Here is a 13855-nt window from a genome sequence, read left to right as displayed (position 1 = left end):
GTCAGGAGTGCTCTGATGGTGTTTCCTGCTTGGCAGGGGGTTGGACTCGATGGCCCTTGTGGTCTCTTCCAACTCTATGATTCTATGATTCTATGAGGGAGGCGAAAACCAAGTGGCTGGTGCCAATTTGCCAAGTGGGGCAGTCCATGCCCCCTGAGCCGACCAATTGGCCGGCCAGGGGGTGGAGGGGCTGTGAAGCCCACCTCTTCCGAAGGGCAGAAGTGGCTTTCCAGGAAAGCCGGTTCTTTTACTGCCTTGCACATTTTTACACATTTCTGTTCCTTGCTCCAACATCTCCCGCCCTCCCCACCCACCAATACCATCCGCAGCGAGACCATCCGATAGCAGCTAACCACAACCCAAATGAGAAGTTCAAATGGGCAAGAAAAGCCAGACATCATCTCCACCACAGGCCTCTGGCTTGCTTTAATTCTCTTTTTTAAGCTGGAAGATGCAAAGAGGTCGGGGAAGTTGTCTTTTGCAGAGAGGTTGGCATTTTGAAACGGCACTGGTTGTGCTAGTCCGCCGGCCGACCTGCCGCCAGGCTAGACACACATGGCTTTTGGCACCCTTTGCTCAACCTCATGCATCTTATCTCTTTGCTCTGGCACCAACAGCAGGAAGAAAGCAGTTGTGCGTATGCAGGCGCTAAAGACTTGCACAAAGGATAGAGCAGAAGGCAAAGGCTTTTAGGAGGAGGCACTATACCCTAAGGACTGCCGAAGCAGGGAAAGCTCTCATCTTCTGCATTAATTGGGCCTCCTCAGTGGTGGCGCCCTCCCTGTGGAACGCCCTCCCACCAGATTGTCAAGGAAATAAACAACTACCAGACTTTTAGAAGACATCTGAAGGCAGCCCTGTTTAGGGAAGTTTTTAATGTTTGAAGTTTTATTCTGTTTAATATTCTGTTGGGAGCTGCCCAGAGTGGCTGGGGAAACCCAGTCAGATGGGCAGGGTATAAATATCATCATCATCATCATCATCATCATCATCATAGATTCAGGTAGGTAGCCGTGTTGGTCTGAGGCAGTCAAAAAAAAATAAAAATGTCCAGTAGCACCTTAGAGACCAAGAGAGTTTGTTCTGGGTATAAGCTTTTGTGTGCATGCACAAAACTACATGTGAATAAAAGTATCTGAAGAAGTGTGCATGCACATGAAATCTTGTACCCAGAACAAACTTAATTGTTTATTATTATTATTATTATTATTATTATTATTATTATTATTACTACACTATCTAGGTTGGTGGCCATCACTGCCTCCTGCGGAAATGAGTTCCACAGCTTAACGATGTGCTGCGTGAAGAGGGGCTTTTTTTTGCCTGTCCCAAATCTTCCCACCTAAATCCTGCGATTAGACACAAACACACACACACAGGGCTCATCCAGACTTCCTGTTGTGCTGCGCTTTCTGGCCACAACTCCATGTTTTAAAGTTCTGTGTCTGATCTTTTTTCTTTTCCCCAGGAAAACCCATTTGCTGCTGTTGTTTTTTTAACAGCAGTTGCCGTTTGCTCCAGTTCAGGGTTAAAAATGCAGGTTTTCCTGGGGAAAGTACTGGGAGAGAGAGAGAGAAAATCCTCAGGCACGAGGGTTCTGCGTGTCAGCCTTACGCAGAAACGTTTGGGGTTTACAAGGAACCAGCTTAATAGGGAGCTCCATTCTGCCGACTCTGACCGATGGTTCCACCTAGATCAGTACAGCCTTCGCGGACTGGCAGTGGATCACCAGCGATCTCAAGCAGGGGACATCCCCAGCCCTGCCTGGCAAGGCCAGGGTTTGAACCCGAATCTCCCTCCAAGGCAGAGCATATAAACAGGTCAAACAATTTGTCTCTCTGTCTACACTGGCCGTCAGTGGCTGTGTTGGAGTTTCAGACAGTGAATGTTCCCATCCCTGCCTGGCGATGTCAAGTATCAAACTCGGGAAATAAATAATAATAATAATAATAATAATAATATAATAATAATAATAATAATAATAATAATAATAATAAATTTATTACTTATACTCCGCCCATCTGACTGGGCTTCCCCAGCCACTCTGGGCGGCTTCCAACAAAATATTAAAATACATAAAAAGCTTCCCTAAACAGGGCTGCCTTCAGATGCCTTCTAAAAGTCAGATAGTTGTTTATTTCCTTGACATCTAGTGGGAGGGGGTTCCACAGGGAGGGCGCCACTACCGAGAAGGCCCTCTGCGTGGTTCCCTGTAACCTCAATTCTCGCAATGAGGGAACCGTCAGAAGACCCTCAGAGCTGGACCTCAGTGTCCAGGCTGAACGATGGGGGTGGAGACGCTCCTTCAGGTCTACTGGGCCGAGGCCGTTTAGGGCTTTAAAGGTCAGCACCAAGACTTTGAATTGTGCTTGGAAACGTACTGGAAGCCAGTGTAGGTCTTTCAAGCCTTGTGTTATGTGGTCTCGGCGGCCGCTCCCAGTCATAGCTGTCAATGTTTCCCTTTTTAAAAGGGAAATTCCCTTATTCTGAATAGGATTCCTCGCAAGAAAAGGGAAAAGTTGACAGCTATGCTCCCAGTCACCCATCTAGCTGCCACATTATGGATTAGTTGTAGTTTCCGGGTCACCTTCAAAGGTAGCCCCACGTAGAGCGCATTGCAGTAGTCCAAGCGGGAGATAACTAGAGCATGCCAAGAGCTACTATAATAATAATAATAATAATAATAATAATAATAATAATAATAATAATAATAATTTATTATTTGTACCCCGCCCATCTGGCTGGGCTTCCCCAGCCACTCTGGGCGGCTTCCAACAAAGATGAAAAATACACTAAAATGTCACATATTGAAAACTTCCCTACGACCTTGCCCCCCCCCCCACTTACCTATAGTTAGCTCAGAATCTGCAACTTCAAACCTAAAAATAAGAAGGCAGGCAGCCTCCTGCACCCAGGGCCGGTCTAATTCCTCTGCCCCTTTTCATTCAAGCAACATTGTGGTTTCAGTAGCAAAGGGCAGGTGGCCGCCCCCCCCTCGCCTGTGCCCATGCATCACTTTCACCCGAAATTGACACACCAACCGCTTCCTCCTTTTGCACAAGTTTCGCTCTGAAGTGTCGGGGTTGCTTGCAGAGGAGACGGCCGTCCATTCATCGCCTGTGGCAATTTGCTGACACATTTAGGGAGGAAGAACCTGCCTCTCTCAAATGCTCCTCCTGGGCAGCAGATTTCAAACTCTTTTTAATGCTCCAGCATCTAAGGAATTGCATTTCTTGTTCCTGGCGTTTTTTATTTTATCGGGGTTAGGAAGGATAACGAAAATTAATTGAGGGTCAGGTATTTGTCTGGTCCAGCGGTCAGCAAACTTTTGCAGCAGGAGGCCAGTCCACTGTCCCTCAGACCTTGTGGGGGGCCGGACTATCTTTTCTGGGGAGGGGCAATGAACAAATTCCTATGCCCCACAAATAACCCATTTTAAATGAAAGCACACATTCTACCCATGTAAAAACACCAGGCAGGCCCCGCAAATAACCCAGAGATGCATTTTAAATAAAAGGGCACATTCTACTCATGTAAAAACACGCTGATTGCCAGACAATCTGGGAGCCAGATTTAGAAGGCGAGTGGACCGGATCCGGCCCCCGGGCCTTAGTTTGCCTACCCATGGTCTGGTCAAAAGAGATACAGGACTCAGCTATACAGCTGCAAATGAAACACTTTGAATGTGTTGCAAAGTGCAATATATATTTGTGACACCAGGTGGTGAAAAAAAGCATTTCCACAATGTTTTGAACAGGTGTGTAGATTCCACCGCAGTCTATTTGTCAAATAACTGCACTTCTTTTAGCATGGTGGCAACGAAACTTTGGAACTCCCTGCCTGTACTCGTTTTTGCACCTGCTTAAAACATTTTAGTTGGGCAAGCCTATCCAGTTGATGAGTTTCATCTCTTTTACCTCTAATTTCAAATATTTTTAAAAGGTTTCTACATAGTTCTTAACTCACAGAACCATAGAATGGCAGCTGAACTAAATGAGCCACCCAGAGTGGCTGGGGAAGTCCAGCCAGATGGGCAGGGTATAAAAATAAATTATTATTATTATTATTATTATTATTATTATTATTATTATTATTATCATCCTCAGGGTCCCTTCCAACTGTGCAATTCTATGACATCTCACAGATAATAATCAAGGGACACTCGACAGCCAAACTCTGTCCACAGTGTTTTATAGATTGCCATTGTTCCACCATCAATTTGTTAATTACTCTATGTGATTTGTGCTGCTTTTGCGATGCTCTATGGGTTAAACCACAGAGCCTAGGACTTGCTGATCAGAAGGTTGGTGGTTCAAATCCCCACGACGGAGTGAGCTCCTGTTGCTCGGTTCCTGCTCCTGCCAACCTAGCACTTCGAGAGCCCATCAAAGTGCAAGTAGATCAATAGGCACCGCTCCGGCGGGAAGGTAAATGGCGTTTCCGTGCGCTGCTCTGGTTTGCCAGAAGCGGCTTAGTCCTGCTGGCCACATGACCCGGAAGCTGTACGCTGGCTCCCTCGGCCAATAAAGCGAGATGAGCGCCACAACCCCAGAGTCGGTCACGACTGGGCCTAATGGTCAGGGGTCGCTTTACCTTTACCTATTACGTTTTATCATATTGTTATTGGTTATTGTTTGTAAGCCGCTTTGGGGCTTTGCCTGAATGAAAAGCAGCCGTAGAAAACTTGGTAGCTCAGTCAGGAGAGCCTGAGACTCTTAATTTCAGGGTCATGAGTTCGAGAACCAGGTGGGGAAAAAGATTCCTGCATTGCAGGGGGCTGGACTAGATAGCCCTCAGGGTCCCTTGCAACTCTACAGTTCTATGGTTCTATGAACCGTAATAAATCAAATCCAATTGATGTAGGGGGGTCTGGTCCCTGGAATCGTGTGGCAGATTGATCCCCCCAGTTTCCTATCCCAAGTCGATCCTCGCAGAATCTTTTAGGTTTGAAATATGAAAGTGCCGGGGTCTGAATCCACACAATGAGTTCCTCCTCAGAAGCAACAGCGTAGGTGCCAACTCCCTGGGGCCCCGGGTGCCCGAGCACCCACAAAATTCCCCATGAAGGAGCCGGGCACCCACCAATTTCAGTGCACTCTGCATGGCACCCATGGCCCCGGGCAGTGCTTTTTCCCAATAATAATAATAATATATTATTTATACCCCACCCATCTGGCTGGATTTCCCCAGCCACTCTGGGCGGCTTCCAACAGAATATTAAAATACAATAACCTATTAAACATTAAAAGCTTCCCTAAACAGGGCTGCCTTCAGATGTCTTCTAAAAGTCTGGTAGTTGTTTATTTCTTTGACATCTGGTGGGAGGGCGTTACACAGGGCGGGCACCACCACCGAGAAGGCCCTCTGCCTGGTTCCCTGTAACTTGGCTTCTCGCAGGGAGGGAACCGTCAGAAGGCCCTCAGAGCTGGACCTCAGTGTCCGGGCTGAACGATGGGAGTGGAGACCCTCCTTCAGGTATACTGGGCCGAGGCCATTTAGGGCTTTCAAGGTCAACACCAACACTTTGAATTGTGCTTGGAAACGTACTGGCGGCCAGTGTAGGTCTTTTAAGACTGGTGTTATGTGGTCTCGGCGGCAGCTCCCAGTTTAGAGGTACTCTCATTTTGATTCAAGAAAATCACCATTTTATAGTTCAAAACAGGGGAAAAGTACAAAGATTCGCAAAATGTTTAGGAGCATGCAACCCCCTAGAAAAAAGCACGGATCTCGGGCACGCACTGTCACGGGGGAAAGGCTGCACTCCTGAATGACAGACATACATCTTGTGCTACTTGGGGGTCCTCAATGGGTCTGGTAGCACCCCTCATATCACTCTCCCCATGGATTGCTGAAGACAAGCCCAAAATAGTTTGCCGCCTGAGGCGGAACAGCAAATGCCCCCCTCTGCCCACCACCCCACCCAAGAGGCAAAGTGCGCAACAGCTGAAAATCCCCATAAAAATCCCCCAAAGAACGAGCAATTTCCTGCCTTTTCGTGACACCCCAATCCAACAGCCTGAGGAACGTGACTCTCATGCCTAATGGCAGATCCGGCCCCAAAGAGCAATGACCTTCACAGGCAAAGGTCACGAACTGCGCGTGGCGGCTAATGAGAGTCGCTGGGTCACGTAGGCAGACACACAACACCTTTTTGTTACCCCATTCACACTCCACAAAAGCTGAAAGGCAGTTAGGTCGCCAGCGCTGAAAGGAACCGCTCCTCCTTTCCAACAATTTTATAGCGCTTAATTGCATTGGAATTGTTTGCGGGGTGTTGAATTTGGGCGAAAGCGATACTTTTCTCTCCTCCCACCACCGTCTCCGGGCACCTGCGAGGTTGAGAAACTGCTTCGCCTCTCCAACCAATCTGGTCCAACGCTCCTGGCATAATGGGCACCTTAACCCCCAGATTTCAAAAGGTAAAGTTGGCAGAAAGTTCAGGTTTTGAATGGGCACCGTTCGGATTAGAACAGAAGAGGGAGAGGGAAAAAGGAGGACGTGTGATACATGGAGCTCAGAGGGGGGACTTAAAATTCCTCTTCAAATGCCCGAAGGTTACACCAAAGCAGGCAAAGGCTTGTTTTTCTGCTGCCCAGGATGCAGGGCCACATCGCACGGACTTAAATTACACAAGAAGAGGTTTCCAGACAGGGGGATCCAAAAATCACTGGGAAAGTGTTGGTTTGGGGAACAGGAAAAGGTAACAGTTTTGCCCCTTTGCGACGGGAGTACAGAAAAGCAAAACGGTTCTGGGTGCATGAAACAGAGATATTAAGAGGAAGTTTTCAGATCAAAGACACCCATTGACCTCTTAATACATTTATTGAATTTAGTCAAGGATAGAATCACAGACTAGACAGCATCTTAAAAAAACAGAGACATCACCTTGCAGACAAAGGTCTGTATAGTTAAAGCTATGGTTTTCCCAGTAGTGATGTATGGAAGTGAGAGCTGGACCCTAAAGAAGGCTGATTGCCGAAAAATTGATGCTTTTGAATTATGGTGCTGGAGGAGACTCTTGAGAGTCCCATGGACTGCAAGAAGATCAAACCGATCCATTCTGAAGGAAATCAGAAGCTGAGGCTCCAATACTTTGGCCACCTCATGAGAAGAGAAGACTCCCTGGAAAAGACCCTGATGTTGGGAAACATGGAGGGCACAAGGAGAAGGGGACCACAGAGGACGAGATGGTTGGACAGTGTTCTCGAAGCTACCAGCATGAGTTTGACCAAACTGCAGGAGGCAGTGGAAGACAGGAGTGCCTGGCATGCTCTGGTCCATGGGGTCACGAAGAGTCGGACAAGACTAAACGACTAAACAACAGCAACAATTTTTCAATAAAGAATATAAAATTTTAAGAAAAGAAGAGAAGAGAAAATTGAGTTGCAAAACCACATGTTATGGGGCAAAACTGCATTCAAAACTATGTACATCGAGAGAAATTAGAACTAAAATGCAGGTAAATTTTCAGGGTTTTCACTACTTTTTCTGCAAACTGATGTGGACGAGAACCTGAACTTTGGAGTGGAGAAATGAGAAGCCAATCTGCCCATCCTCACTCATCCTTAAACCTGGCTTTAAAAAACGAGTATAATTTGTGCCAAGAAACCTTTACTACAATTCCAGACAACCCACCCTAAGTCTGCCACTCACCTCTATTTCAGGAGGTCTAGCCACACACAGAGAGCGAGAGGTGCAGGAAAGGGGTGGCTTTTCAAATCGCCTGTGCATGCAACTACAAATCCTTTGGCGTACCTGCAGGACAAAGCCTTTTCTTCCTGGACCGGTTCAGGTGGCCTCGGCAACCCTCACCCCTGTGCTGCCTTTCCACCTGCTGTGCCCGGGCTCGGAAAGTCCTTCTGTGGGGATGCCCTATATAGGCAGCAAGAGGAAGCAGTGGAAGCAGAAGCAGGATGTCAGATGGCTGGGTGGCAGCGTACGAAACTCGAGGCAAGAGTGATAGGATCAGCAAATCTGACCTGTCCGGTAACCACATCCTGGTGTTGTGGGATGGCTGGCACAAAAGCACTATCACGGGCAGCAACCGGGAGCAGGATTTTGGGAGGATGGACCTCTGCCTGGCCTCCGATAGGAGGAAGTGCAACCAGCCTCCGCTTTTATATATATATAATTTTTTATTAGCTTTTTAACATACCATTTTCAACAATAATTAAACATGCTTTTACATCCTATTCAGTTTTTTCGACTTCCATCAGTCCTGTCTGAAAATTTTTCTAATCTCTTAGTATGCATTTCTTATTTTCGCTATTACATTTCAAACTCATGACCAATATCTCTATCTTTTTCTCCTTTGTAACACTTCGTATATTTCTCCTTACAAAACATCTTGTAGTCCTACTAGCGTAATTTGTTGGTTGCAGTTGCTTTTCAAATAATGCATATACTTCTTCCAACCTTCTGTAAATCTCTGGTCCCACAGGTTTGAATCCTTTCTGTCTTTTTGTCCAATTCTGCATAGTCCATTAATTTCGTCTGCCATTCTTCTTTCGTCGGAATTTCTTCTGGCTTCCATTTCTGGGCTAACAATAATCTTGCCGCTGTTGTTGCAAATAAGAACAGTTTGACATCTTTCCTATTAATGTCTTGGCCTATAGAATGGTGCCTCGCAAAACGAAATTAATCCGTTCCATGAGGCTCTTCGTATAGCGGTTTTTTCGTCTTGCGAAGCAAGCCCATTGACAGCTTAGTGGATTAGCGCTATTAGCAGTTTAGCGGCTTTTAGCGATCAGCTGTTAAGCGGCTTATCAGCGGATCAGCTGATAAGCGGTTTAGCGGCTTAGGAAAGGGGGGGGGAAGGGGAAAAAACCCGCAGGAACTCGCAAGACATTTTCGTCTTGCGAAGCAAGCCCATAGGGAAATTCGTTTTGCGAAGCGCCTCCAAAACGGAAAAACGTTTTGCGAAGCGCCTCCTTTCGTCTAGCGGGTTTTCCGTCTTGAGAGGCGTTCGTCTTGCGGGGCACCACTGTAATACCAAGTAAAAATGCTTCTGGTTTTTTAAAGAATGTATATTTCAACATCTTTTTCATCACATTATATATCATTTCCCAGAAGTTCTTTCCTTTCTTACATTCCCTGCAACCAGCCTCCCCTTTTAGACCACTGGAATAGTGGCAGAAGATGGCTGGCAGAAGAACTGTTGGGCGGCAGGTGTATCTGCCTGACAAGGGCTGAGCAAGAAAGAGGGAGGGAGGCTGCAGATTCTAGCAAATGCTTTAAATAGACCTTAGAAAGATTCGCCGATAACAGAACTGTCTGCAGCTTTGGGCCACGGCTGATACGTTGAACTTCCAGGCTGGGGAGCGCATAATCGTCTTCCAAAGCAACTGCTCTATTCCGAACTTAAAAATGGAAAATGTAATGCTGGTGGTCAACAAAAGAGGTTTAAAGATTCTCTCAAGGGAAATCTTTAATAATAATAATAATCTTTAATAATAATAATAATAATAATAATAATAATAATAATTTATTTGTACCCCGTCCATCTGGCCTCCCCAGCCACTCTGGGCGGCTCCCAACAAAGATTAAAAATACATTAAAATGTCACACATTAAAAAGCTGCAGATAGGTAGCCGTGTTGGTCTGCCATAGTCAAAACAAAAAAAAAATTCCTTCCAGTAGCACCTTAAAGACCAACTAAGTCAGTTCTTGGTATGAGCTTTCGTGTGCATGCACACTTCTTCAGATACACCGAAACAGAAGTTTCCAGACCTTCTATATAGTGAGAAGGTGGGGAGGGGTATTACTCAGAAGGGTGGTGGGAATGGGTGGTTGGCAGATAGCTGTGATGAGTCTGTTGACGACTCTTAACGACTGCAATAGGTCTTACAGGAAAAAGCAAGGGGTGAGAAGGTGAAAAATGGCTTTAGCCTGGAAAAGAGGAGACTGGGAGGAGATAGGCTAGCCATCTTCAAATATCTCAAGGGATGTCACATAATAGATGGAGCAAGGTTGTTTTCTCCTGCTGCAGAGGACAGGACCCAAATCAATCGATTCAAGTTACAAGAAAGGAGATTCCAATCAAATATCAAGAAGTGCCTTTCTGACAGTAAGAACTGTTAGACAGTGGAGGTGGTAGACCACGGGTAGGCAAACTAAGGCCCGGACGCTGGATCCGGCCCAATTGCCTTCTCAATCCAGCCTGCGGACGGTCTGGGAATCAGCGTGTTTTTACATGAGTTGAATGTATGCCTTTATTTATAATGCATCTCTGCCCAGTGTTTTTACATGAGTAGAATGTGTGCTTTTATTTAAAATGCATCTCTGGGCTATTTGTGGGGCATAGGAATTCGTTCATTTCCCCCCCCAAAATATAGTCCGGCCCCCCATAAGGTCTGAGGGACAGTGGACCGGCCCCCTGCTGAAAAAGTTTGCTGACCCCTGTGGTAGACTCTCCTTCCATGGAGGTTTTGAAGCAGATGTTGAATGGCCGTCTGTCAGGGATTCTTCAGCTGCGATTCCTGCATTTCCAGGGGTTGGGCTAGATGACCCTCAGCGGTCCCTTCCAACTCTACTGTTCTATGATTTCTTTGAAACTCCAGGAGAGCCTGGGAACCAGGAAAGCGCTGCATCTTCCATGGCTGACGCTCGAAAGCTTTCGCAGCCAGAAAGCACCGAGGGGGCGGAAGGGGAAGGGATAAGCGACTTGACCCTTGTTTCCTGCAACACATCTCAACTGGGATCTCTCCAGGCGTGTTCACAGCATCACGTGGAAGGTGACGGCCCGGTCAGGGTGATCTGGGACAATGCGCGGCTTTGATCAAAACCACAAACAAACTTTCTCCCTCCTCCAACAACCTCGCAAATGTTTCGACAATTGCTCCACAAAGGCCGCACACATAAACACACACGCAAGGGCTGCCAAGATGCGTTTGGCAGAAGACCCCACACAGATTATGGGAGGCTGTGGGAGGGAGAGAGGAGGAAATTCTACAAGCTGATGAGGGCAGAACATGGTTATCTAAATCGAGCTCTCGCTCGCAGAGAACAAATTCTTGTCAGATCCAAAAACGAGATGTCTCTGAGCGATTGCTGCTCCTTTTGACGAACTTTGCACAGGAAGTCTTCTTGGACAGCAAAATGTACGGAGGGAGGGCTTCTTGCTGGTGGCCCCATATCCCACTTAATGGATAGATGCTTGGCCCCCATCTGTAACAGCTTCAAGTTGGGGCCTCTAAAATCCATTTCTTGCCAGTCGCTTTTAATCCCAAATGTTGGGCTGAATACTGAGTATTTAACAAAGTGCAGCTGGTTTTAAATTGTTTCTCCTTGATTGTGCAAATTGGTTTTATATGAGCTGTGAAACTGGGCTGTGAAATTGTTTTCAGGCTACTGTTTTTGTGGCTCTGTTTCACTGGAATGAGATTTGGTGCCTTCTCTCTGCATGCAAGCTGCCTGGGGAGCTCTCTCCCAAAAAAACGTGGCATGGGAAAGATGAAGAGTTAAAATAAGCTAAGAAGATTTCTGCTGGGTCAGGGCAATGGGGGCGTATTGAGCCAAGCATCCTAATATCGTTTGATATTAATAAAGATATTGTTGCAGGATTTGGTTCCCTTTGGCTGTGATGGCACAGCAGACTTACAAACCTAGCGAAAGCCTTCTGGATCAGGCCAATGGTCCATGTAGCCCAGTATCCTGTTCTCACAATGGGGAACACGGGTGGCGCTGTGGTCTAAACCACTGAGCCTCTTGGGCTTGCCGATCAGAAGGTCAGCGGTTCGAATCCTTGCGACGGAGTGAGCTCCTGTTGCTCTGTCCCAGCTCCTTCCAACCTAGCAGGTCAAAAGCACACCGGTGCAAGTAGATAAATAGGTACCACTGCAGCGGGAAGGTAAACGGCATTTCCGTGCACTCTGGTTTCTGTCACGGTGTCCTGTTGTGCCAGAAGTGGTTTAGTCCTGCTGGCCACATGACCCAGAAAGCTGTCTGTGGACAAACGCCGGCTCCCTCGACCTGAAAGCGAGATGAGCGCCGCAACCCCATAGTCGCCTTTGACTGGACTTAACCGTCCAGGGGTCCTTTAACTTACCTTCACAGCAGCAACAACAACTTATTATTTATACCCCGCCCATCTGGCTGGGTTTCCCCAGCCACTCTGGGCGGCTCCCAACAGAATATTAAAAACATTAAAAATATTAAAAACCTCTCACAGCCAGCGGGACCCATGCACAAAAGTGCTCTTTCCACTTGTCAATTCCCAGCAATTCTGGGGCATTCTGCCTCTGACTGGGGCAGGAGAACACACCAATCCTGGCTAGTCGCTGTTGGTTGATCCTGCTCCTCCATGAATTTGTCTGATTTTCAAAGGACTGTCTTGGAATAGCCCAGTAAAATCTGCATCGAAAATAAAGAACTCTAAAGAGAGAGAGACCATCAGACGCCTTGAAGTTGCCTGTCAACAGCGTGCACCTTGACAGCAGATCAGGCAAGTTCATGGATCACCTGTCAGAGCCTTCAACATTATGGTGAGATGTATTATAGAATAATAAAACTGTAGAACTGGAAGGGACCCAACCCCCTGCAATGCAGGATTCCCCCCACGACCTTGAGAACACAAGCCTCATGCTCTACCACCTGAGTTATATATTTCTGCTCAAGTTAGAGGAGACTTTTCTAAATTTGCACCTGCACACATAAATTAGTGCATGCAAATCTGTGCTTTCTTTGTCATCTACCCAACAGGACAAAACTGCTGAGTTTCTCGTATCTGTCGCTGACTTTTCTTCTTTCTGCGCAAGGCCTAAACAAACGTCCCAAAAGCCTCTCCTCAGTCAAGCGCATTGCCCTGGATCCTTCAATATTTGATATGAGCTGTGTAAATATGCAGGTGCAAATAGTCTGATTTGCTCTCGAAAAACCCCTCCAAGAACCAAACACCTTGACTTCCTCTTCGGGGCTGTTGATGCAATGTGAAAGCGTCACCAAAGACTGTGCAGAAAATTAGCAGCTCACACAAGTTAAAATGTGGGGTTTTTGGGGTTTTTTGTTTGCATGCTATTGTATTTCTGTCAAAGTTTATTGTTCTAGAGTCAAAGGCCACGACAAGCCCATCATGCAACAGATCAATGCAGCCGTACAAAAGTTTAGCATTTCAAACCCTGCAAGAATACTGGGATACATAAGAAGTAAGCTTTAATTGACAGTTAGCGCTACCGTAGTATTGATGTTTTAGTCTCATTACGTGAGCTTCTTTAAATGATCTCCAGTTTGGAAGTGAGTACGAGGGACGCGGGTGACGTTGTGGGTTAAACCACAGAGCCTAGGGCTTGCTGATCAGAAGGTTGGGGGCTCAAATCCCCGTGATGGGGTGAGCTCCCGTTGCTCGGTCCCAGCTCCTGCCAACCTAGCAGTTCGAAAGCACATCAGTGCAAGTAGATAAATAGGTACCACTCCAGCGGGAAGGTAAACGGCGTTTCCGTGCGGTGCTCTGGTTTCGCCAGAAGCGGCTTAGTCATGTTGGCCACATGACCCGGAAGCTGTACGCCGGTTCCCTCGGCCAATAAAGCGAGATGAGCTCCACAACCCCAGAGTTGTCCGCAACTGGACCTAATAGTCAGTGGTCCCTTTACCTTTGTGAGAGACACACACACACACACAGAATAATAGATTCAAATACGGAAGCTGATGTTTTCCGTAAGAAGCAGTAAGGAGCAGTCTGAGAAGAAGAAGAAGAAGAAGAGTTTGGATTTGATATCCCGCCTTTCACTCCCTTTAAGGAGTCTCAAAGCGGCTAACAATCTCCTTTCCCTTCCTCCCCCACAACAAGCACTCTGTGAGGTGAGTGGGGCTGAGAGACTTCAGAGAAGTGTGACTGGCCCAAGGTCACCCAGCAGCTGTA

At 46.8% G+C, this 13855-nt stretch overlaps 1 protein-coding gene across 4 annotated transcripts in view; it reads right to left on the bottom strand.

Annotated features, from left to right (window-relative positions):
- The window catches only part of P2RY6 (pyrimidinergic receptor P2Y6), a 125761-nt gene that overhangs the window by 81754 nt on the left and 30152 nt on the right, over positions 1-13855 (bottom strand). Inside the window, exon 1 of one of the 4 annotated variants that reach the window (XM_083737038.1) lies at positions 7756-8047. The exons of 1 other annotated variant lie outside the window; for it this stretch is intronic. In XM_083737038.1, the coding sequence (XP_083593164.1) occupies positions 7756-7996 (241 nt within the window). In that variant the 5' untranslated portion in view covers positions 7997-8047. Of the gene's footprint in view, positions 1-2847; positions 2961-7653; positions 8048-13855 lie in introns of those variants that run through there. 2 more of the 4 variants (XM_083737039.1, XM_083737040.1) reach the window with 2 other exon arrangements.

Source organism: Podarcis gaigeae (assembly GCF_964106915.1).
Source record: "Podarcis gaigeae genome assembly, chromosome: 4".
Lineage (NCBI taxonomy): Eukaryota > Metazoa > Chordata > Lepidosauria > Squamata > Lacertidae > Podarcis > Podarcis gaigeae.
The sequence above is the reverse complement of the archived record's forward strand: the minus strand, read 5'-3'. Positions and strand labels throughout refer to the sequence as shown.